The sequence below is a fragment of the Genypterus blacodes genome, unplaced genomic scaffold, assembly GCF_046128005.1.
Source record: "Genypterus blacodes isolate CSIRO-AG114 ecotype Tasmania unplaced genomic scaffold, CSIRO-AGI_Gbla_v1 ptg000215l_1, whole genome shotgun sequence".
Taxonomy (NCBI): Eukaryota; Metazoa; Chordata; class Actinopteri; order Ophidiiformes; family Ophidiidae; genus Genypterus; species Genypterus blacodes.
The window spans coordinates 1,265,509-1,291,087 of NW_027467014.1; the positions used below are offsets into that span (position 1 = coordinate 1,265,509).

A 25,579-nucleotide genomic window follows, 5' to 3' on the forward strand; every position below is an offset into this window, starting at 1 on the left:
GAGGAGCCAGAAGCCTTTGAAGAGCAGAATGATGAGCTGTTGAAGGAAATTCAGGAGTTGCAGTCAATAGCTGAGGAACAGCACATAGTCAGTCAGAAGCAACCTAATGTGAATCTCCTGGGACTGACTGGAAAGTTCAGAGCAGAGCAGGAGATGGCAAAAGCCTTGAAACAGCAGAATGACGACCTGCAGAGGAAACTTCTAGAGCTCGAGATTAGAGCCGAGGAGCTGAGGATCACCAATAGAAATAGGTTCAAACTTTATGATGTCTGGGGGAAACAAAACATGGAGGATAAAGAAAAGCACATTCTGGCTTTATCTTTCCTCTACAGTGGTGATGACGGGCAACACAAAGGGGAGAATAAGCTGAAGGAGTCAAAGCCTGAGAGAGTCTGTGAAGAAGCTGCCCTCCATCTAAACACTGACTCTACAACTGCTCCCCATCTGCTTTTGTTACACTTAGCAAACTCTGAGTAAAACAGAAATAAATGTGTCTATTAATTTGATTAATTTTAAATGGCTATTGTTGCTGCTAATCAGACTTCTGCTTCATTCACATTATCTACTGTTGACTTCCAACCACAAACCTTGACTTTCTGTAAAATAAATAAAGCATTTACAAACAAATTTGGCATATAAATACAAATGTTCATGAGTTTGGGAGCACTAATACTAATACTAATAAAATTAAATAAAATAGACAAGAATCATAGTGGACGAGTTTCTGTATTTCCCTTTAGTATGACCACATGTGTGTAATATGACAGAGGATGTGTAAACAATTTATTTTGATTGGTAAAGTCTCCCCCCCCCTCACTTTTGGCACAATGCGGGTGTCCAACCAGCAGGTGGCGCGAGTCAGAGAAAGAGCCGCAACCGCATATGACGCAAGAAACGTGCGAAACGGCAACTAAACCGCGGTTATACTAATACTACTACTTCTACTAATACTATACAATACTTCATATTCTCCGATGTTCCATTATTTACCTTATTTACCTAGCGGTTCCTATCGAGTATGACGTCACGATGCGATCAAGGAGGGAGCGCTTGCTTTGGCATTTAGAGTCGTTGTAATGGCGGTTGCTACGGTTTATGGGGCGGTTGCTAGGGTCGATGCCCTAGAGTGACGTCATAAACGAGGGGGGGGGGACTTCATTGACTTCGTGCCTTCATTTAGCACTTTAGCATTTAAGCACGTGAGTTGACTAGAACTGAATTGGGCTTGAATCTATAAAGGCCAGGCTCAGGTCAGTCATGGCCTCACCCATCATGGTGCAGCTGCTTAAGGAGGAATTCATCAACGTGTTTAAGAGACAACAGATAGAAGACGACAAAGAGCCACTTCTTCAGCAACACTCAAGCGCTCAGTGCGACATCATGGAGAAGAAATCCAAATTTATGGGACTGTTTGAGTCTCGAAAGACTAAGAAAGAGTTGCTGCTGGAGAACATGGAGGTAAAAACTCGCAGGATCAGGCAAGAACAATGGCCACAAAACTTCCTCGAGAGTTATAATGTCAAGCTCAGGAAGGAAAACAGCACCTTGAGACAGCAGAGCAAATGCCTGCTTAGGACAGCTGAGGAGCAGCAGCACTCACTCCTCCAGGTGGAGGAACCTCACGTGAGTGTCCTGGTAATGACCTGAAGGATTGAGGCCAAGGAGGAGCAGCGAGAAACACTGTGAAACAGCAGAATGATGACATGAGGAATCAAAATGTGTAGATAGCTGAGGAATCTACGCAAAGTCTCCTGGAAATGAGCAGAACATTCAAGGCAGAAGAATCATGACCTGCAGAGGAAACTGCTGGAGATTGAGATGAGAGCCGAGGAGATCCAGCAGAGACATGAAGGAGAAGAAAGCAGGACACAATCTGGCTTTATCTTTCCTTTACCGTGGTGATGACGGGCAAACAAGTTGAGGCTCCAGGACATCAAGCTGAAGGAGACAAATCCTTTAACAGCCTGAGAAGCTGATCGCCATCCAAACACGGAGCATCTCTGTGTGGAGGTTACATCTTCTCCCCACAGGCTCCGGTCACTAACCAAACTCTGAGCATAAACACACCGTAAAACAGAAATGGAAGTTGTTCTTATAACATAGCCACCTATCATCAAACTGCACATGATGTCATTTTGAGAAGTTGTTAAGTCGATCCAGAATGGAGTTTGAATAGATTTCTTATGGCTGCTGGAGCTTGAATGTTTTCCACATAGAGCAGATTGATGTTGCTTCATATAATCTTTATGTGGAATCTCTATAATGATTTGATGGTGATTTCAAAGTTCCAACAGATCATTGGAGTGTGACCGACTGCACATGGGGAGAAGGTTGGAACAGTGACACACACGTACACACACGCACATCCCTTTCTACTCGTTTGGCTTCAGACTGCAGTAAAGTAGTAAGTCAAGATCCAAACCGTTCTTATGTAAAGGATTCAGCCAGTAAACAGATGATTTGAAGTCATAAACTTTAACCAGAGATGTTTCTGCCAAACCTACTGTGTGATTTCACTGTGACCTTTGCTTCCATCAAAGAGGCAACAGACCATTTGTGGGTAAAATGTACCATTTATTTGTTGTCAACATATTTACATTTGCATCCAACTTTACCCTCCAAAGAATTTATATAATTACACTTTGTTCATGGTAATATAATTTAAGAATATGCCGACGGTTTTAAAGGGTTCTGACTCTGGCCCACTGTAGCTGCCAGCCCACCAAAGCACCACTGAATGAGCAGAAGAAGTGTGAGAAAACTACAGTCACAAGTGTGTGTACACACAAATACACCTATTCAACATAAATACTTCTTTAGACTGAGTTGTAGCTGACCAAATAGTTCTCTGAGAGTATAACTTACTGCGGTACAGTAATGTGAACAAAAACAAAAAGGATATAAATAAACATACAGTATGCTGTCAATATATACACAGGAAATGTAAAAATTCACTGATGACTCATTCTTTGTTGCAGCACCATGGCAGGTTTCCCCTGAAGAACCTACCACATAGAAGGAAAAGCTACAAAACATATGTAGTGTATCAAAAACTGGTTCATAAATTAGAAATGTCCAAATCAACATTAAGTACTCATACAACGAAACAACTCTTGATGTAACCGGTACATACGACGTGAAAGCAAAAAGGACTATCTTGACATTTTAAGCATCTAGTCTAGAAAGCGAATGAGCAGGTAGAGGTAGAGCACCATCTGTCAAGATGCACATGTCCACACGACTGGGCAGGACCAGAGACACAAAGTATCATGAAAACAACAAACAATATAGCCTTTGAATGGAAATGCAATATTTAAAATCAGTCACACATTATCCACATGCTATTGCACTCTTAGAAACCGTTACGCACAGTGCTCCTGTGTGGAGGCCTGGCACTCTCCTTCGGGTTAGGCCCCTGGTTAGGATGGCGAGGGTGCGCTGGGTGTGAGGGCTGGGGCGGGCAGAGGGGAGGAGTGGGGTTTAGGTAGGTTGCTACGTGATCAGGCCCCTCCCCTATGGTCAGGGAGGGATATGGGTCCAGGGTGCAGCCAACCTAAGCACCTTTTAACAGACAGACAAACAAAAAAATACTCTATACATTTAGTTGATAAATATTGGCATACATTGTTCTCCTTTGGCCTTCTCGGCCCGGGATGTTCCACACAGATGGAGTGACTGCACGGTGGTCCGCTCTTGCTCTTGGTGGTCTGGGCCGGACGCTCGTCTGAGTCTCACTGAGCGCCTCAGGGAAGACCACCGACTCCCATGGACACCGTGACATTTTGGTGTATGAGCCGCTCTTTGGTAGGCAGCCATTTTGTGTTTTAGTAGTTCATGTATATATGTTGTAGGATGGTGACATCGGCCTCAGAGGAAGCAGACGGGTCCAACTTCTATATGTCGCTGACTGTGAGCCTGTGAAGTGGGGGGCTCCTGTATATCTACGATAGGTAGCTGACGACTATCCTGAGTATGGAAGAAGAAACGCGACTGGTGCCAGCTGCCATCTTGGATCTGGAAGGAGACCAAGGAAATATGACCCAATTTATATTCAAAACTGAGAGAAACTGTCTTGACAGTTAAACAAAGGTCCTACAGAATCAAGATCAAGCCTCAGAAATGTGTTCAGTTCTTTACTTAAAGTAGACCAAAGGCCAAACAGCTGATTCCTGTCACGTGCTCTTCTTACCTTGCACTCGTCTTGTAGCACGTGTGGTTCAAGTAGTGTGTCTTCCTCAAACACCTGTTTGTTCCAGCCGCGGAAGCGTAGCCTGGTGCTCTCCTGGGGTTTGGTGCCGGTGGGGGTGAAGGTGTCTGCGGGGCTGTCGGGTGGATCGCTCAGGCAGTGGACCGTGATGCTGTGTGTGGCCTCAGTGCTCAGCAAATGGAGAAACTTCATTTGCACTTTTCCTACACTAAACACCATCTGCAGAGGGAAAGAGCAGAATGGAACGTTTCAGAGGTGGAGCGTATCTGAACTACAATGACTCCTGCAAATCAAAATATGTCATTGCATTTTTCGTCTCGTTCTTTGATATCTGCATCTTCCGGCCCGTTCATTGTTACCTTATTAGAGGCCAGTGGATGTAAACAGGTGTGTCCGCCAGATGTGAAGTTGCAGAAGACCTTGAAGGCGTCTGAAGTACAGCCCAGGTTTGGATCAATCCAGTACCAATCTGAAACAAAGAAAGGAAACAAGATAATAATCAAAATATTCGTTTACAAATGCTAATGTGGCCTCTCCCCTGCTGGACGGAGACCCTCACCGTCTTTGAGCTTGTGCTGGCAGTCCAGCAGATCTTTGCAGACACGGGCTGGGTTCTCCCTGGTGCCCAGCGGCTTCTTGATGCCTTCGATCACGCCGCTCAGGTAACGCAGAGTTTTAATTATCTCCAAATTCTGATCCGGCAAGGTCGTCTCAGTGTTCTGGTAACTCTGGACAAAGACAGCAGACTTCATCATCACTCAGTCCCTCTACTCTGATTACATATCCACCATCCATTCATGTTCTCCTTCTCATGAGTATATGAAGTACTTGCCTCTGTCCTGAGCGCAGCGTTGTACTCATACAGACCGTGAGCTGCTGACACGTCATACATCTGCCTCTGGATACAAAACCAACACATTTAGTTTAGAGAAGAATAAGATCAGGTGCCTCATTCATCATTAAACTCAGAGAATCTAATCCGTCTCATTAGTTTTATAATCCTCACAGTTTATGTTGAAAAGCGTAGCAGAGTCCGAATACAGTCGAATACCAGAGGAGAGCAATGAAAACATCTTTCATCAATAAACACATCACATTCTGAACGTCAGTGAGGAGGTAAGAACAACACATTCCACTCCACAGAGCATATTAACGCTGCCATCAGCACGTCATCTGCCTCAACTGAAAAAAGACATTTGATAGTTTTTCCTGCTTAGAATGATCGGAACTGAAAAAAAGTGGAGCAGACAGCGTGAAGTTCCTCCCTTTATCCAGACGTTTCATATATAACTGTAGATAGAGAGATACTGGACGCGATTCTACTTTCCATCAACAGCGCAAGACATGTTTAAATCAAACTTCAAACTTTGTCCTTCAGCTGACCACGTCTCTTCTGTTCTTTCCTCCTCAGGATTGTATCAATACTTGCGTGATGTGAAGCACTTACCGAGGGCCCGGGAGCACCAGGGGGTCCCTAAGGGTGGGGAGACAGAAACACACAGTGAGTACAATAGGAGGGATACAGTGAGTATAAACAGTGAAGAAGAAGAATACACATTCACGTATCATTTTACACTGGACATAAACCTATTTGTGTTTCATTTGGGCTGACATACATGTACATAGTTAGTTTGAATGAAGGATTGGCACAGGGAGAAACACTTACTCTGGGACCTGGACTGCCGTACGGTCCTTGAGGCCCCTGAGATTTACAAACAGAGAGAAAATGAGTGTTAACATGACAGAAATGTCTGAGTGATGTTTCTACGGGCAGTTTAGATCCACATTAGTGACTCTTCATCACATTCCTGCTCCTATATTAGTTATAGGCATTGATCCATCATCTCACTTCACCTTTATGGAAGAAACGCAGTCGGACTTTAACTACGTATCACACACACACCGCCTTGGACAGCTGGTGTGTATTATACTACTGTTGGTGTGTTTATGTATGTCTGTACGCATGTACGCGAGAGAATACCAACACGTTTGGCATCGTGGGTGTCTGAGAAGAAGCCTGGAGTGAGTGAATGAGTCAATGGGGCCATTGTGTGCGAAGCATGTACAGTATGTGTGTGTGTGTGTGGTATGTGTGTGTGTAGTGGTGTAAGTCGCAGTGGGATTAAGGTAGAACTTACAATCTTACAACAGTTTACGGTACGGAGCGGCAGCAGGGATGGAGCCAGTGTATATAAGGACCAGGCTGCGGCTCGCTATGCCAACGTTTTGACAAGGCATTTCCTCCACCGCGTCTACACCAGAGGGGTCAGGAAGGGGCTGAGGCTGCCAAGGCCCCACGGAGCGTTGCGCCTCCTCAAGACACTAAGAGACAGCTACTCTCACCGTGACTCAGCCGCAGAGGTGTGCTGACACTGTGGGGCGGTTGCATAAACACAACCCGGCGGTGAACCCGGCGAGCGTTCACGCGTCTATAAACAGGCTGTTCATCATTTACAGCAGAGCTTTTCCTTTTTTGCCACCCACAACCTGGTGTGAGGCGGTGTCACAACATGTATCATTACATTATTCTTTGAGGCAGATCTTACCATTTCGCCGCCGTTTCCTTTTGGACCCCGAGGCCCCTGTGGCAAAGACAAAACGTAAGGACTTCAGTTTGTGTCATATTTAAAGATTTGATAGAACAGCAGTTTACAGTACATGAGACAGGAAGTGCAGGAGTAGTGATGCTGTTTGGAGGTAAAGGTTCATATACGACACACATCCACCTCAGAGTTTTGCCTATTAAAGGCTCATCTGGTAACAATTCAGTGAGGTTTGGCACATGAGCAGCTTCAGAAGCACTAAAAGGTAAAGTCCCTTCTGCCAAGTCAATGACATCACACACACACAGACACAGACACAGACAGACACAGACACACACACACACACACAGACACAGACACACACACACACACACACACACACACACACACACAGAGGGACCTACAGGCATTCCCAGAGGGCCGTTCAGTCCTTCAGGGCCAACAGGTCCAGAAAATCCCTGAAACAAACAACAGGAATAGACGACTCAGTTTGAATACGAACAGTGCAGCAGCGAGCCGTAAAGAGTGTTTACACTACAGAGGCACATGTATGTAACAGCAACTTGTTCCAGTGACAATACATCCTGACAAGAAGGTATACAAACAGACATACTTCTATTGTTTTATATTCATTTTTGTATATTATTATTTTCATCAATAATAATGCAACTTACCAGATTCCCCATTGGACCCTTTGGACCAGGGAATCCTTTCCATCCAAAATCACCGTTCGGTCCCTATTCCAATGGAAAAAGACTTTGCTCAGTTACAGAAATGTCATGATTCAGGGTCAAGACGGGAACTTTTTTCTTTACGCATCTTATTTCCTTCCTCCTCCTCTTTGTTTGTTACTCATCCTCTCACCTTTGGTCCTTGGAAGCCATGTAAACCAACCATCCCCAGATCTCCAGACTGGCCCTGAAGACACAAAAGACAACCGCGTCAAGAACAGCGACGCCTCACATTTGACAAACCACTACATTTAATATGGAAACAGGGTTTATGTGTGCATGTATCCCAATTTATCCCACTTTTATGTCCCATTTTATCCCTACTGGGAAGCTCCAGACATTATCATTCTCTGGTTTCTCTGTCACACACCACATTTCCTTGTTCTATACAAAAGGACTGGCAGACACACAGAAGACTTAATGTCTGCATCCCAAATACACTCATGTCTGTATCTAAAATAACCCCAAACGACATCCATGCACCCACCCAGACAGCCAGAGAGAGCTTAGGTGTCTGTACCCCTTTCTGTGGCTGAGCTCTGTCTGTCATGGCAGACGCTCTGTTTGCACAGCCAGTCATCCACATCCTCTAGACAGCTCTGCTTTCTGGACAGAAAGTTTGGCCGAGAAACTCTATTCACTGACAAGTGTAAATGGATATGACCCAGGGGCCGGTGTCTGCTCTCTGTTTCACCGGCATCAATGGAGATAACCGGGCGAGGGGGGGGTCCAGTGTTGACTCTTTTTTCTTCTCCTTTGAGTCGTTACATAAGTAAAGTGGAGCACCTCATTTTCAGCTCCCTGGAGTGTGAGGATCTTACATAACTTGGCTTCACCAGGCGGAATGTTTCCATTCGCGGTCTCGCCCAGATCATTTCTTACTCCATTCAGAGCAGAAAAGTGTCACACACACATTTTTAAGCCTCACAGCAGCTTAGCTCCAGAAACCCCCACAGCTATATTTAGACAGGTTTAAGAAAATGTGCATATAAGCCTAAAAAACTCTTTTCTAAGGTGAAAAACATTTCTCGGGATGGTATCAATTTATCCAAAGGAATGTGGTCATGTGTATTTTATCAGAGAAAGGTACAACACAGACTTTGATTTGAGGAAAAATAAGCAGAGTAACCAATTGGATTTCACTCTTATCACACATGCAACTTGCTACAACGTCCCCAATCCAATTATCTCATTGATTGATTGATTGATGGGAGTATTGACGTGGCTGACAGGGCTGTTTCTGCTTTTGAGATAGTGATTAGATAGAATGATTGAACACAATTTAAGTTGGATTTTAGTGCTGGAGCATACTCACTGGCTGTCCTTTGGGTCCTATGTCACCTTTCCTGCCTTGGTCACCTGAAACCCCCTCTATGCCTTTCACTCCTGCGGCTCCCCGATCACCTGCAAGGCCTGGCTCCCCCTGAACCCAGAAAGGTCAGTTAGTTGGTTAGTTCAGTTAAGGGGGAAAACTTTCTAACTCTCTGGTTTTGCCAGGACAGAGAATACATGAATTCCTGATTGTGGGCGTCACACCTTCTGACCAGGTGGTCCCATTTCTCCAAGTAGTCCAGGAAGTCCAAGTTCTCCCCTTGGCCCCGGGCTTCCATCGGGTCCCTCCTGTCCCGGCACGCCTCTGTGGCCCTGAACACACAAATACCACAATCAGTTAAAAGAAATCGTCACATTTAGTAGCTTTTCTTATTTCAACCACAAAGAGTAAACAGAGTTCAGATATAGGAATGAAGAATTTAACATGACTGTGAGTCACTTATGGGAGGTAAAGAGACTGTGTGGTCAAAGCTATGGTTGTGCATTATGCAAATCCTGGAATGCTTGAAATTGCTGGCTAGCTGCTGAAAAGTACAACATGAACAAGCTGTTTCATACAAACAAACTATAAGCAGACATGAACATTACAAGGAGGATCATTTTGTGGTCTCTCAAATGTCTGATGTTGGAATTTTGTCCTTGAACGCACCACAGGGAAATGGTTTGAAATTGTCAGTTGTTACAGATGCATCACCATGGGATGATGGGATGGAATTGAATGTACCCGAGCACGTGTCAGATCACTGGTAAGCGGGCTGTCATAGCTTGCATGTAGTTAATTCATGATTTAAGTATTTGATTTTGATAGATGATTAAACAATATGAGATCATCCTGGATTAGCAGGTCTGTAGGCCTTTAGTGGACCCTCGTTTCCTCAGGCTCCACGTGTTGCGACATTATTGCTCTTTCATCTTAGATGCCGTTACAAACAGCTGATGAACCATAATGAGGTCATAAACTTTAATGTACCTTTGTCCAAACCTTTCTTAGCTCTAAGGTAGAATTTCTTCGCACAAGGCTTTCTCTGCATATTTCCCCATTTCTACAACACGCATAATCCCACGTTAACCTTCTTTTGATTGATCCAGAGATCACCAAAGATATGTTGTGGACCAAGAGATGGTGCGAAGATCTGAACTATTGAAGAAATTCCGTTGGTGCAAACTAATAGCATCCTAATTCACATTCAGTCCTTCTCAATCTTATTTGAGTGTTTATTTCCATACTCCTCTAAACACACATCTAAAGCTGTCATGTAGTCGCAGCTGTAAAACCACAGCGTGAAGCCCACTGGCCTCTGCCGCTTTCTAACATTTCTTGACAGTTTGTTCCTAAGCGTTTCCCATAAAACTGACTGCCTGTCACCGAGTTGCTTTCTCACACCGCAGACCACAGCGGTTTCCTGCTCCATCAGCAGTGCGCCGTGGCAAAAGAGCGCCAGCGATATTAGAATAACAGATCGAGTGGGTCTTCGTCTCGCATATGGCTTCTGTTCCTAGATCACCGTGAGGAGACGTGATGGGTCAGGAAGCAGTTTGGAATTACACCGCCGTAACGCCTCTTAGGTGAACCTCCAACCCGGTGGGAGAGAAACTGTTGCGTAAGGAAAGGTCACCGGCTGTCATCTCGATAAGGTTCATTTAGAGACTTAATGAAGCCGGTCCGGTGTTCCAACCCTCAGACACAGACGAGCAGGGATTTATGTAAGCAAAAACACACAAACAGACCATTCAGACGCTCAAGGAAAATGGATTAAGTTGTTGCGTCAATGCAAATATTTGGGTAAAATTAGTGTGAAATGAGGGGAAGAGGCGCAAAGAGGGACGAACTGTAGGAGCAGAGCATTACATCGTCGATCTCTCTCCTTACGGTTCTTTCAGAAACCCCTTTCCATTTCTCAAAACTCCATTACTAACATAAAAAAAATCCCAAATTCAAACCACATGTGCTCTTTGGACATACGCAATTGTCATTTTTACAATGTAGTTTGACATTACAAAGCTTTTATATCACACGTAAAACTTTCACTTTCTAAGCAAAAACTGTTAATTTACCACTTGAGGATCCGTTTCCACCTTGAAGCTCAGAGGTCGCCGTGATTTCACATGCAGACGTACAAATCACGGGAAATCCAAGTGCATTTCCAATAAGCACATGTTTTTATTGTGTGACTTGTAAGAGATGATGTCATATGTTATCCATCCCTTTGGGGAAGTTATCTCAACGCTTTCTTACCCCCACCAGGAGGTCACAGCTGGAGGTCGGCTGCAGAACCGGCCCCATGTTTAGCAGCTTTGGGGTGGAAGCAGAGCAGAAAATGTGCTAACAAGGAGGGCGAAGTTCTGACTGCTGCTTACACGCGACTCTGATGGTGTCAAGAGGCAAGAAATAGAGGAAATGCTCATCTGACCTGGAGATAGACTTTACATATTTTCGTGTTTGTTTGTCAGCAGGATTCTACCTTCGCAAGGCGCAAACAATTCTGATTCATCTGACGATCAGATAACTGAAGATCTGACGTCACATGTGAACCCCATGCAGTTTAATTCTCTCAATGCCCAGGTGCGTATTCAGAATCGTGAAACTATACGAATTTCTCTCGGGATCAATCGACAGGACTAAATGTTCGTCCATAAGTATGAATCATTATGGGAAAAACTGCTGATGGTAACAGATGTGGTTTTCATTTTGTTGCTGAATGATTAGAAGCTGCAGCACATACGTCTGCACATACGTCCCCCCCGCAACCCCCCATGTCTACAATTAATGCAAAAATGTTCCAAAAATTAGCAAAGACAGACTTTCCGCCCGGGGTCACGTCACCTTTTCCTGTCATGCTCGACTAACACCGTTGTTAAATAATGAGGAATTGTTCCAAAGAGATGCGTGATGGAAATCGCCGCTTTCTTTACATCCAATTGGCAGCGTGAGCAGTAATGAGAATGGATCAGCACCAGAGGAAATTGACCAGCAAGCTGATAATCCACAATCATTACGGGGGAATAATGAATTCATGAGGAGCAAAGGGAAGCGGACGGCACTACAGGGACTTCTTCTTCTTCTTCTTCCGCCGCTTCCTCCTCCCAGCCTTCCAGCAGCGGCAGAAGGAAATCATATTAGAGTGAAGTTTCTCACTGTGGAACTATGCAGCGTGAAATCAGCTGCGTTTCCTGCTGGGCTCCCCTGCTGAGAAAACGCTTTTATTCTTTGCAAGAAACAATGAAGTGCAGATAGATTAGAGGCTGCTAGATCCATTCAATCATTTCCAACATCAGGGCCAATAAGCAGCTTCAAGTTTCAACACGTATCCCTCAAACAATAGTGCTTAGGACAATGATACTTGGTATAACAGACAGATTATAGTCAGTATTTAAACTTTTGAATTTTGATATCCAGCACTACTGCGGGAAAACTTCGACTTTATGTGTAACAAGAGGGAATAAAGCCTAAATAAACCCAGAATAAATCAAACCCTTAAAGTCTTAAATTAAAAGCTGATGAGTTTCTCGAAACCATAAAAGAGATTCTTGATTTAGATTCAACAGCTTATGAAGATTTCTGGATCCTGTATTAAACTTCAATCCAGTAAAAACACCTGCGCCGCCCCCCAAAAATGTGACTTACGAGGTTTCCGCACAACATCAACCGTGACATGAATGGAAGTGACACAGAAACGACTCGGCCTCAAGCACGCAATCCCAATTAGAGTGTGGCTGCATATGTAAGTTTGAAGATTCCCACTGAGCTGGAACCAGTAAATGTCAGTCAGGTGAAGGGATTTAAGGGTTAGACGTCCTCTGAAAGCCGTAGCCGGGGCGGCGCTGAGGGAGATGATTGGGCATCAGCTGAATGATCCGTTGATGCAGTGGAATAAAAGTCTGCACGATTTGGCACAACTAGTGAGCCCAGAAGCAGAATATGGTGTCACATCAAAAAACAGAGATTTAGTTGGAGGGAACCTGCCTTTACCTGCTCATATGGAACCTCAGGGGACAGTCCAGCTGCTCACAAAGCTCTAATTCACTCAGGACTTTTGGCAACTCATAGGAAAAGTAAAATGTCACAGTAATTTTTGAAGATAAGGTCCTTAGAGGGTCCTGAATTGGGGCAGAGGGATCATTTGGCTCCTTCCAGCATGTCTGCTAGAGAGCTTGAGCACTCAACTGTCCTCTTTAAAGTTCACTTATGCAAGCAAATCTTCTGACTCCTCCTGTGACCTACATTCATAATGCTGAGCAAGAATGTTTTAGGCATACCATATAATTGCAGCCCTACAGTACGTGTATGTACATAAGTGTGAGCCAAGTAGGCAGTTGGAGGGTTTGAATCCCTTGAATGTCCCCAGTGTTTTCTTTTGTCACTATCCATCCGTTTTCATTGCTTTTTCTAACAATTTTGCACATTTTTTGACTGGATTGGAGGTCAGGCAAAAACAATGACCTGGACACGTTACTACATGCCCATGAGCAAGGCAGAGTTGAGATCAGATACGCAAGGACAGCTGCTATGTATGTAGACTTTAATTGTGCAACAAACTGAACTCTCCTCATGTTGCCTTTACTTTACAATGGTGGAACCCTTTCTTAATCCTTTATAATCCTAATTCTGTCTGTGCATCTCCGGCATATCTGCCTTAATCGCAGTAAAGACAAATAATCAAAGTATTGAGTCTATGTAAACATTGTGATTGGAAACCCACCAGGGATACGGTGCATCCTGCCAAAACACAATCCAAGCAGACTTAGTTTAATTCTGAAAAACCTTAATGTTGTTCAAGCAAAGACATTTCAGCCTTGTTGCTTCTAACTGCAACCGTCCTGTATGCCGATGTTGCTGCAGCTTACCTGTCTTCCGCGTTTCCCTGGTAGTCCCTGTAAGCCAGGCAGTCCCGGGAGGCCGTCCAGCGCTGAATATCCCATGATCCCCGTGGGTCCAGGCGAACCCATCGGCCCCTGGAAAATGTCCAAAAACAAGATCCAGCATCAGTCATCCCCGTCCAAACAAGGCGATAAGCAATATGTTAAATAGCAAGCTGGAGGTTCTAATCTACATGGATTTATGAGCGTCTTTATTAAAGCAGGTTTGTAAAATACGTCAGCTTTCTACACCCAACACACACACACATACTCTTCTGCTTTACACGTGTAATAAAGAGATTCAAACCTAAGCTCATCTGAACCAAATTAAATTCACCAGTGCTTGTTTTTGCCAACACTCTCTGCCATATGGATGCGGTTTGCTAAATTGGACAGTCAAAGGAAGCCAGTTTTTATATTTCAGTATATTTTCTAATGGCCAATGTAGCTAAATTAAGAGTCAAAGACATCTGCTTCATCCTCAGGCATCAAACCTCATCCAATGGCAATCAAAAGATGCAATCTGCTCCTAACTTTCACTTACAAATCGCTTTAGACTGTGGAAAAAATGAATCCATGGAGAAAGATTATTAACACATTAGGATTTAGTTATGGTGTCTCTCTCTCTCTCTAAAGTGTAATCTCTGCCACTATAAAGTTTAAGTGGCAGTAGATCTGTTTTCTTGGTTATAGTGTTGCCTTGATTCAATGGACAAAATGGTGATGTAGAGAGAGAGGAGGAGAAGGCTGTTGTTTCCTATATACACACACACATTGGATGACCATAGAAACGCCTCTCCATGGTCCTGCTGCTGTTTGTGTGTGTGAGCCACGTGTGAGGCTGAGATGATGCCATACTCACTTCAGCTCCAGGTGCTCCGCTCAGCCCTCTCGCTCCTTTCTTTCCAGCTGAGCCCTGGATATACACACACACACACACACACACACACACACACACACACACACACACACACACACACACACACACACACACACACACACACACACACACACACACACACACACACACACACACACACACACACACACACACACACACACACACACACACACACACCATTAGAGGGCTGTTTTTACACTTCACCCAGTCCAGACGGAGTCCAGGGAATACGTACAGATGTAAAACGTATACTTAACGCCTCGCAATGCTGTGGAGTCGGAGTAAAATGAGGTGTTGAGGAGATATATAGCGTGACACGGAGGGAAGGGAAGGGACCTCCGCCGTTATGTTTTCAATAATAGCACATATGGGAGTATATTATTCTGCTTGGTAACACGATAAACTAAAACAAAATAAACTTCAGACTTCAAAATGGATGCCGTAGAGTGCTTGGAAAACAACATAAAAATGAGAAATAACAATAAAATGCTTATGAACACCAAACCTAAAGAAAGTTTTCAGAACAAATCTCAATTCTCAATGCGTCCTGGTGCAGGTTTAGAAAAATAACTGATGAATAATCTCTAATTTGGTGTTTCTGCATGTTGCATGTGAAGTCACACTCAGTATAAACTCGAGCCAATGCAAATAAATGTACGTAGTCGTCCTTTAATGGGCTTTTAGCAGCAGTTCTGGATCATTCTGTCTGTGGAATCCGATCATGGAAGCCAAAGTTTCATAGGGAAATTAAGGTTATGTAACGGGAAGGTTTAGGACAAAGATAATGAATAAAGAGGTCAATTTGCTTAAGAGTGCAACCTATGAGGAATATTGAGAGCAGAACTGAAGTAATCAAGCACTCTGGGTGGCCATGAAAACATTCTCTGTTCCCTGACATACTTTCCACTCCTCCCGTTGAGGTTAAGATTCCTCTCCTACCTGGTTTTTACTAAGTAAGCAGTGTTATTTTGTACTCTTTGTGACATTCCACTGTGGTTTATAACAAACAGCTTGAAATCGTAGATTGGCGAACATTGTTAAAAAAAGAAACCGAGCTGGCCAAATGTCTGCGGGTGTTTTTTTACTGTGGAGGAGTGTGAGCCCATCAGGTATGAGCCCAGACCAAACACAACACAACCCTGACCAGCAGTGGCTGAATAATCCTATTTAAACTCACCGGATGCCCCATCTCTCCCTTTGGACCTGGTTCTCCAGGAAAGCCCGATGCACCCTGAAAAACACAATTGTTGTCATTAAGCCCATTGCATTGAAGATGATATTGTTACAGACTGAAGGTAAAGACGTTTTCCATTACGTAACGCTCACGTGTTGGCCTGTAAAGGTTGTGTTAGATGAGAACAAGTTACAGAAGCACCTGAACGCACCATGAATAACTGTTTTCAGAACAATTCATGATCTGAACTGCAGAACTACAGAAGAGGAGGAGCGGTGACAGACTGTGTGGCCATAAAGTCACTTAGTTTTCTTCACTTCTTGCATAGATTACAACCATACAACTATATCACATGTCGATAGTGGGCTAAACTTCTCTATGGTACTTTGAATACAAGTCACAAAACATACAAATGCTACATGTTGGCATTTTGTATATGTTCGTTTGTAATTAGAGCACCACGTATGCACTTACAGGTGGGCCTTGTGGTCCAAGAGCACCACGAGATCCAGTGACGCCAACATGGCCCTGAAACACAATTTACACACATGAAACACACACATGAAACACACACGTCTGTTTACCCAAGTGTACGAACAACATACATACTAAACATTATATACTATACAGTTCCAACGGCTTTGCGCCTTCATGGCTATTATTCTAGCATCGGAGACAGAAACTTACCAAGTCACTGCGCTCGTCACACGGGGGTGAGAATCAGCTCTTATATTATATTTGGCTTCATGTTTTAATGCAAAAGAATTGGCTCAATCCCTCATTACATGCTGATAGGAATCCATAAATTGGTGCCCTGTGAAAAATAGCATGTCTCTGTAGCGCCTCCGTCTGATGGAATCTATGAGCTAAAATAACACCATTTACTGCAAGAACAATCTCTGCCTCAGCTGTCGACACTGTGTGTAGGTGTGTGTGTGTGTGTGTACTGGCCCTATAATGCACCAGGTGATACAAACAACAAGCTTAATAATCTCGGGGAATGTGGAAATCCTCTGCGACATGTGTGGGCTCCTCTCATCTCAGCAAACACCAAACCCTGTGAGGATCCACCACCCTGTGATATCTTTGATGCAGCTTTAATGGTTTTGACTACCTGATATCCTTCATCGCCAGGTTCCCCACGCTCGCCTCGCTCGCCTGCGGGGCCCTGTACAGACACACAGACACATGGAGATAAAGACACGTAGTGTATACACTGAAGTCTTACCAGCAAAGCTTTGCTTGAGCTTAGTAACATAACACACACACACACACAGACACGGATGAACCATCTTCTATAGAATTTCAGTTTTAAATAATGATGTCTGTCAGTAATGTAAAGCACTTTGAACTGCACACAGTATGATCAGGTCAGGCTCTATAGAGCAACACTGTGCCTCAGTGAGAGCCTCATATTTATGAATGACTTTGCTTTCTAAGTATATTTCAGTCCAAATTCAGTGCTGGGAAATAAAGTCTCCACCGTTCACCGTGAATGTGGGTTTTCCCGAGATGCAAAGACTTTGTTACATCTTCATCCAAGATCGTGTTTTCTTGGCCACAAGAATCTTCAAGGTAACTCGATGCCAACATAAACTTCAAATGAAATTCTGTTTAGACAGACTGAGAGCAATGAAAAGCTCCTTTCTGGAGCTCATGGGGGTCTGAGTCCACGCAGGGACAAAAACAAAGCTGAGCTTTAATCCAGGAACGTGGAGGAGCAATGTTAGACATGTTCAGCATCATAAGAGCTGAGCTACTGCTGTATATGAGCGGGGTTAGAAATCTGATAACGCTTTGGGATTATATCTTATAATGTGGAAATCGTCATATTCAGTTGCGTCTCTCTGCCAATAAGACACCAGGCAGAGCTGATGTATGTGTGCAGCTACAGTTTATAGGTTAATAGCTGTTGAATGTATTGACCTTATGTAACATATGTGGACTTTTAACCAAAACGTTTGAGTGCCGAGACCAAACAGACAAGGACTAGAAAGGAGAGTTTAAAGGAAAGCAAAACCTACTGGTTCACCTAAGGGCCCGGGAGCTCCTGGGGTCTTATTGTCCTCGCCTGGGTAACCCTGCATACAAACACACAGGACTTTGTAACCAGGCATTTGAAATGTATTTAATCCAGGTAAAAGAGAATCATGAAATAACGCATCACGTTACCTTTTCACCTTTAGACCCTGGTGTTCCAATTGGCCCAGGTTTGCCAGGGTGACCCTAAAAAAAAGAGGAAAGCAGATGATTTGACCTCGCTGAGCCACCAAGTACGTCTCTGCTGGCTGCAGCATGTTTCTCTGCGAGGCACGACAGCCACAGTAAAGCCTGTCAGCATCTTAATCACAGGGTTTAACATAAACACGGCACTCTTACATTCTGTCACTGAGGGATTTAGGGTTTTGGCAAGAACTCGGAAATCACTCAACGATGTGCGTGAAGTGTGAGCGGGTTCGAAAGGCTGCATGTGCGCATACAGGACGTACACATCCAGTGAACTCGAGGTGCCCTGTGCACAGTTATGCAACACAAACCCAGAGGTGTTGGCACTGACCGGGCACAAAGCTCCTGTATTTACCATTAGTGGGGCTGCCTCTGGGCACTGGGTTGCCAAATTAGCTGGATGCATTTTCTACTTCAGACCATGTTCACTATTTCTGTTGGTGCTGCGGTTTTGAACAGTAAAAATTCATCTAATCCCGGTTTATTAGACAGGAATGTCAGCACAGCGGGGATGCGTGGGCAAAGCGGAGACCTCCACACTACTGCCAGGGACTGAGGACATGTTGCCTCTAATACATTTCACCTCAGGGAAGATGGAGAAGAAAGAGTGAAAGCCTCTCATAGCAGCTCAGGTAGGATGAACTCACCGTGTATCCTGACAGTCCCAGTTGCCCTTCAGGCCCCATGACTCCCGGTCGACCCTGGAAGCGATGCAGAAAACAGACACAAAATACGGCTGTGAATCAGGCGCGGCGCTGTTTGTTTTGCTTTTCGGCTCGGGTTCAGTTAAATATAACCTTGGCGTCACACAGGCAACCGTGCAGCCCTGAATCCTGCGACCAGAGTTGTTTTATGACAGAGGGGGATATAAATCTGAACTCCGCAGCTATGACAACACGGTGGAAGTGCTTCTGCTGTGCTGCTCTGCAAAATGATACAAAAACAAACGTTTCTCTCCTCCTTTTTTTATTGCTTATGCTCTGCTGCTTATATTGCTGGAACAAAGGACTGAGCCAGACACAGTGTTACACCTGACTGTAAACACTGCTGTTGGAATTAAAAGAAAGGAGATTAGTCTGAATAGGAATTCTGTTATCAGACAGATAAACCATCATAATGCCTCTGAATCACTCTAAACCAATAATCTGGCAGAAGCTTTTATAATGATACTAATGAGACCACAATCACACACTTCACACTATTATAAGGATGATATAACTACAATTACTGATTAAATTATAAATGTTTTGTATTCAAATCGGTCACAGGATGAAATAAAGGGTTTGACCTGCTGATCTCCTGGTCTACTGGAGGTAAATACAGGATGTCATGATCACTCACTGGGGGGCCTCGGGTCCCTCTGGCACCTTTCAGTCCTGCCTCGCCCGTCTGGCCAACGTCTCCCCGGGAACCGACCTCACCGGCGATTCCTGGAGGACCTCGCTCTCCCTGGTAGGAGACAGGATGTGTGTGTAGCGTGTGTCAAGATGAGATAGTACAATGGCGACAAGGTGACAGCAGGTGTGTTCACTCTCGTCGTCTCTGAACACCAAAACAAAGGCCGAGACATTTTTTGGCAAACTTTTCCTGGCACTAAAAAGGCTGTGATGAACTATGAGTGTAAACAAAACAAATCCAAAACAGCTTTGACTCTCTGATCACAACTGGACGGTCTGATCAGCTGCACATTGTGTGTATTTAAAAGATGAAAGCACAGGAATCACCTCACTGCTGGATCTTGTGATTTGTTTATTTATCAGAGCTTGAGTCAACAACATTACAATTGACCCCAACTGATGGATCAAGGAGATGAAACAAGATGACAGAGTGATTCTCTGGCACCACATGAATGCTAAAAAGTCTTGGATCTAATCCCTCTTCTGTTTCCTGCTCAGGAAAAAGCCGTAAATGTGCCATTGAGCAAGGCTTTCTTACCTTCTTGCCGTGCCGTCCTCGGTTCCCTGGAGGCCCTGGTTTTCCTTCTGGCCCCTGTAATAGGAGACGAATGTGATGACGAACACGCACTTTAAACACAAGCCAGTTTGGTGATACACAAGTCCACATTTTGGGAAACTACAAACACTCTTCATGTCCAAGGAGATCAAGTTTTGCTACGTCATACTGCCAGGAGGGATCCAACAACAGCTGCCTATTGTTTTGTCTATTCCTGCAGTCTAATACAGAAGGACTGAAACAAAATCAAATTGAATCCGGGTTGGGAAACAGAAGATGAGAACTGTGAGTGACTCATTGTGTTCCAGCCTCTTTATTATGGTTAGAGGATGAACAGGTCTGAATCTCTGTCTTTAGTGGATGCTGTGACTGACAGCTTCCAATACAGCACCAAACCTCCAGCACATGAGAAGACTGACCCCTACTGGAGTACAAGGGGATCATCTCCATGCTGCTTGGGCACTTGACTGTATACTTTTGTGATTCCAGAGCAAAGTCCTCTTGTGAGCCATCCATCTTAAATCTTAACTCTAAGTCTATTTCAGAATGTTAATCTAAATCGCACTAGATTGCGTTTGTTAGAATGAGACGTCTGAAATCGACACGTTAGACGAAGAAATGTTTGAAATCTTACACGAAAGCCCTGTTTCCCTGGCTCTCCGGTTGGTCCTGGGGGGCCGTTGTTTCCTTCCGTCCCTCTGTCTCCTGGCTCACCCATTGGCCCACGATCACCTGGCTCACCCTGAGTGTGTGTGTGTGTGTGTGTGTGTGTGTGTAAAAGAGAGCGAGAGAGACAGTGAGAGGGCAGCAAGTTTCATTTTACTAAGAACAGGTCAAAGGTCAGACAACCTGTAGTGTTCAGAGGCTGATACTCTGAGGTATACGACTTACTTGTGTAATTGTTCCATATATAATTTCAGTTATAACTTAAATAGATAAATTATTAAGTTAAGGCAGAAAAAAGAAAGATGTTTGCTACTGTGTGTGTTTACCTTGGCTCCATCTTTCCCTTGGGGGCCGTCCTCACCAGGGGGACCAGGAAGACCCTACCAACACAACAGCATTTAAGGCAATCAATCAATCAAATCAATACTAAACGGAGCTTTGGTCAATAATCAAAAGTCAGCCAGGTTTGGCTTGCAAACACACACAAGGTCTCAACGGCTAATTTGGAGCCACTTACCCTCAAACCCTCTTGTCCTTGCTCCCCTTCAGCTCCTGGAGGTCCAACATCACCCTGGATGGACACACAGGTTGATCAGGAGGTCAAAACCCACACACACAACACACTGCGAGCACGTGAGCCTGTCTGTCAATGAGTCGGAGGTGAATATTTCAAGGGCAAGTTCACAGCTTTTCACGGTGTTCAAGCCTGTCGGGGAGGAACTGAAGCTGCACGTGACGGCGGGGAAACATGGCACGCTCGTACTGACCTTTAACCCCGGCTCTCCAATGGCACCCGGCTCCCCCTCTACACCAGGGCCACCCTGAGGAGAAGAGACAGAGTGCGTGTTAAATCCCCAAAAACACACAAGTAGAAAATGAATCGAAACGCCCTGAATATATGATGGAACGTACTTCATGTCCTTGCTCTCCATCAGGGCCAGCGTCTCCAGGGGGTCCTTTGGGTCCCTGCAAGAAAAACAAACCAGCAGAAGATACCATGAGCGGAATGATATTGAAACACCAGCGCAGACATAACACACAACCTCCAGCAGCTCCTGTGAAAACAAACAACACACACACACACACACACACACACACACACAAAAACGTAAACCTGCGCGAGAAAGGAGGAAGATTGACACCGAGCCAAGAGCAAGATGAGACGCATAACATTATTGGAACCTCACACCCACATAAATATTTTTGCGTCCCGATTGTTTGACATTCTTGACGTGGCCGAGGGGGGTCGGAGGATTTCCTGGAAAACTGGGAACACGAAGCGCGAACCCAAGACGCACGGAAACAAGGTGTGGAGGTTTAGGTCGTGAGGGTACGAAAGAGGAAGAGAAGCAGATGAAGGGGTGGGAAGCTTCTGGACTGTTTGGTTCCATGGTTCTTAAACTGTGGTACACGTACTAGCAATGGCAGGTGAAGAGCCCCCTAGTGGTGAGCAGGATGAGTGTGGAAATGTGGAAATCAATACCAAATTAGTCATGTTTAAGGTGTGAGTTGTGGTGTGTTGGTGAGGTGGTGCTGAGATGTTTTGGTTGATTTGGTCTTGTTTACATGCTCTCATATACTCAAAGGACAAAGTATTTGCGACTGAAGGCAAAAGGCGATACAGCCGAGCCTGCTGTGGCAAAATCGCAGCATGAGGTAATGCAGCAACATCAAACTCTCATTATTACAGGATGTTTACATGCCTGAATAAATCAATTCACAATCACATCATCTCCATCTGTTACTTGCTTCAATTTGTGCCAATTTCAGTCGCATTGAGGCGTATACGTGTTGTTTGAAAAAGCTGATTTATTGCCTTAATGGTCGTATAAACGTTTTTTACACACTAATGATTTCACACACAAGGCGTTTTACAAAGCGAGATGCAGAGAAACAGCTCTTACTGGTTCGCCGTGGGGTCCATTCTCCCCGATGCTGCCTGGAATGCCTGGTTTACCCTAAAAAATACACAGACACACACACACAGAGTCATAAGTTACATGCAACATAAGTCATTCATGTGTGTAATTATTGCAGAATATGATCCAAAAATGGTCCAAGATCAAGGACGTCCCTGGCTCAGATCCTCATCATCATAACCATCATGTTAACAAGTGCGACGATGAATGAATCTCATCTTTCAGCAGCTCAGCACAGAAACACTTTGATGTGCGGATTACTTTGGCAATGATGTCACACGTCCCCCTGGTTGAGAGCCAAGCATTGTGTTGCCAAGATGAGACAAGACAACGTAATTGGAGACAGCGTTTACTCCAAGGTTAACAGAACAGGATGATACTGTGTTAGGATTATTATCAGGAGTATTATTCTTTAACTGTTTCCATCAGCTAAAACAAGCTCACTGTGAGGAAGATGAAGAGGTACAGCAGCTGACTGAGTGGAGCTGTGACACAAATATCCTACAACAATAAGAGAATCCTCAAATATGAGCTGTTGAACATGAATGTTCCACTCAACACTCCAGACAAAGACACTAAACACCACCAAAGACAAAGACAAACTCTGTTACATTGACATCAGACGTCTCTAGACCTCCTCACCTTCTGTGTCTGGGTTCAAAACTATGTTATTATGGTGAATCAGCATCATATTAACTGCAATTTGATTTTAAACTGCCAGATCAAGATCGATATGTGGATCTGGGTTTGGATACACACACATACACGCACACAAAAAGTCGACAATGTTGTTGCAATCTCAAAGAATCCATATCTTCCTTCATATCTGATCAACACATCATTGATCTAAGCCCAAGTTCCTACAAGATACCAAGTACTTTTCACAGTTTTAGGCAGGAAATCATAGATCCTACAGCATAAACTCACAATCACAGTGATGCCAAACTGCACCAACAAGAACAATCAAGAAAACAACGAGAAGAGAGAGAGAAAACGTTTCTAGAAACAAGACGGATCGAAGGTTTCCAGACACTAGAGGGCGCTGTGAGTCCACAGCTTGGAGAAACGCTACCACAACAAGAAGCCAAACAGGACCGCAGGTAAAGGGGCCTCTATATATACTGCAGTACTTTGTATCTCTACTTTGTGTCATCATAGTAATAAAAGAGAAATATACTCCATTGACAGGGTTACGACCAGAAACAGACGGTAAGTTTCCACGCTGATGACCCCTGTGTGTGTATGTGTGCCTGAGAACATACTGTGACCTCACCCTTACACTCGGATGCTTGGGGAGGACGAGTCACTGCTTGTTCTGAAAGCGTGCACTCGTGTGTGTGTGGGTGTGTGTGTATGTTTGCGTATCCGTACGGAGCAATTACAAACAACGTCAAATGTGGAGCCAAAACATGATTAGAGATCGTGGAAAAGAAGCTCATTCATCAGTGGAAACTCCCGACAAGCCAAACGACGGAGCGCAAGGCCAACAGAGTAAAGCCAAGCGGGGGACGGAGATCATCCTCGTCTTAAGCCCTCGGAACGGTGGATGAAACAGGCTGTAGTATAACAAACACACTGCGGATACAAGTGTCAATCCACTGTACAGGCGGCACACACGGATCAGCTCTGGAATCTGTTTTTGATCTGCTTTTGTTTGCATGTTTCTACCATCCGTGCAGCATGAGTTACTTTACCCTTCCACAGTTCAAACGCATGTCCTGACCATCATCCATCATTTCCTTAACGGCACGAATGAAAGAAGAGAACGAGAGAGTAAAGAATAGAAAAGAAGAAGAGCTCACTGGTAAAAGGAACTCAATTATTGGTTTGGGTGCAGGGAGGTCGGATTTCGCCACAGGATCTGTTTAAATCTCATCCAAAAGTGCTTGAAACAACACGACTGATCCGCACGCGTCACATTATACGCTGCACAATCTAGACTACTGGATAAAAAATGTAAATAAAACTTTGTCTGCAATTATTGGGAGGCACTAAAACCACAAAGAGCTGAAATGTACCAAATTGCTCGTTGTGTCTTTAGTACAGAAGCAGTTTTGTTGCTACTATCCTGCAAAACACACATGCACACACAGCTTGATTATGAGCCAAGAACACCTTTCAACTTCACACTTCAGGCGTCTTTGTTGGCTCAAACCTTTCATATCATAATTACACACACACACACACACAAACACACACACACTACATGTGAGAAAAGGATGTGGAAATGTTTAATGTCTGCTTAATTGTTACTTACAGGCTTCCCGGGGAGGCCTCGCTCTCCTGGACCGCCAGCTTTGCCCTTCAAAAGGGAAATTAGTTTGTCAATGATTTAACTTAAACATTGAAGAGAGAAAACAGAGACAAAGACAATAAATCCTTTTCCCCCCCAAAACTTCATGAAAACAACCAAACTTAGATGTGAATGTTATATCCTCACCAAGCAGACTCTATATTATGTATATTCCATGAACCACATAATCCTATTAAGTCCACCTTTGTTTACATTTTTGTTTTTACAAGTATAGTGTGCATGTAACCATAGCGACCAAGTAAGAACAGGATGTTTTATGTACCATCTTTATCCTGATTGGCCGGTTGTTATGTACAGTCGTTGACTTGTGTGAAACAGAGATACACACTAGCCACATACAAGTGAGTGTGTAGGTGCATAAATTGCGTAAAGGTGCAAGGCCTCACTCCCAAAAATCCAAATGCTCTCCTCTGATTGGCCAACGAGGACATGGTGGACACAGGGCCAACACTCACTGACCTTCACCCTGTACTCTGTGGGCGTGTTTAACCAGGTGTGCAGGTCAATGAGCTATATGGTGATGTAAACATGTAAGTAAATAATATGTTCCCTTGAACTAAACCAAGGCATTACACACACACACACACAGATAGTCGTGACACAGTTCTGAGCTCTCAGAGGCCTCAGGCTGACACAGGTGGTGCGGGTATGTTTTGGAATTATATGCAGTAATAGATTTTCCAGTGCCGAACATTTATGATTCCATCTCTTTTCATCTATGAGCAGTGATTGGTTTGGGCTTTGGAATAATGAGGG

General features: G+C 44.2%; 1 protein-coding gene across 1 annotated transcript in view; it reads right to left on the reverse strand.

Moving 5' to 3' along the window:
• Window positions 1-2,566: 2,566 nt before the first annotated feature.
• The window catches only part of col24a1 (collagen type XXIV alpha 1 chain), an 81,860-nt gene continuing 58,847 nt past the window's right edge, over window positions 2,567-25,579 (reverse strand). Inside the window, exons 31-60 of the mRNA XM_076170166.1 lie at window positions 24,767-24,811; window positions 22,495-22,548; window positions 21,503-21,556; window positions 21,358-21,411; window positions 21,108-21,161; window positions 20,917-20,970; window positions 20,559-20,666; window positions 19,907-19,960; window positions 19,313-19,420; window positions 18,619-18,672; window positions 17,918-17,971; window positions 17,770-17,826; window positions 16,860-16,913; window positions 16,220-16,273; window positions 15,749-15,802; window positions 14,533-14,586; window positions 13,659-13,766; window positions 9,018-9,125; window positions 8,797-8,904; window positions 7,615-7,668; window positions 7,425-7,487; window positions 7,155-7,208; window positions 6,754-6,789; window positions 5,874-5,909; window positions 5,655-5,681; window positions 5,040-5,105; window positions 4,767-4,935; window positions 4,567-4,676; window positions 4,190-4,426; window positions 2,567-4,014 (exon numbers count right to left, since the gene is read on the reverse strand). Coding sequence (XP_076026281.1) covers window positions 3,868-4,014; window positions 4,190-4,426; window positions 4,567-4,676; window positions 4,767-4,935; window positions 5,040-5,105; window positions 5,655-5,681; window positions 5,874-5,909; window positions 6,754-6,789; window positions 7,155-7,208; window positions 7,425-7,487; window positions 7,615-7,668; window positions 8,797-8,904; window positions 9,018-9,125; window positions 13,659-13,766; window positions 14,533-14,586; window positions 15,749-15,802; window positions 16,220-16,273; window positions 16,860-16,913; window positions 17,770-17,826; window positions 17,918-17,971; window positions 18,619-18,672; window positions 19,313-19,420; window positions 19,907-19,960; window positions 20,559-20,666; window positions 20,917-20,970; window positions 21,108-21,161; window positions 21,358-21,411; window positions 21,503-21,556; window positions 22,495-22,548; window positions 24,767-24,811 — 2,289 coding nt within the window. The 3' untranslated portion in view covers window positions 2,567-3,867. The remainder of the gene's footprint in view (window positions 4,015-4,189; window positions 4,427-4,566; window positions 4,677-4,766; window positions 4,936-5,039; window positions 5,106-5,654; window positions 5,682-5,873; window positions 5,910-6,753; window positions 6,790-7,154; window positions 7,209-7,424; window positions 7,488-7,614; window positions 7,669-8,796; window positions 8,905-9,017; window positions 9,126-13,658; window positions 13,767-14,532; window positions 14,587-15,748; window positions 15,803-16,219; window positions 16,274-16,859; window positions 16,914-17,769; window positions 17,827-17,917; window positions 17,972-18,618; window positions 18,673-19,312; window positions 19,421-19,906; window positions 19,961-20,558; window positions 20,667-20,916; window positions 20,971-21,107; window positions 21,162-21,357; window positions 21,412-21,502; window positions 21,557-22,494; window positions 22,549-24,766; window positions 24,812-25,579) is intronic.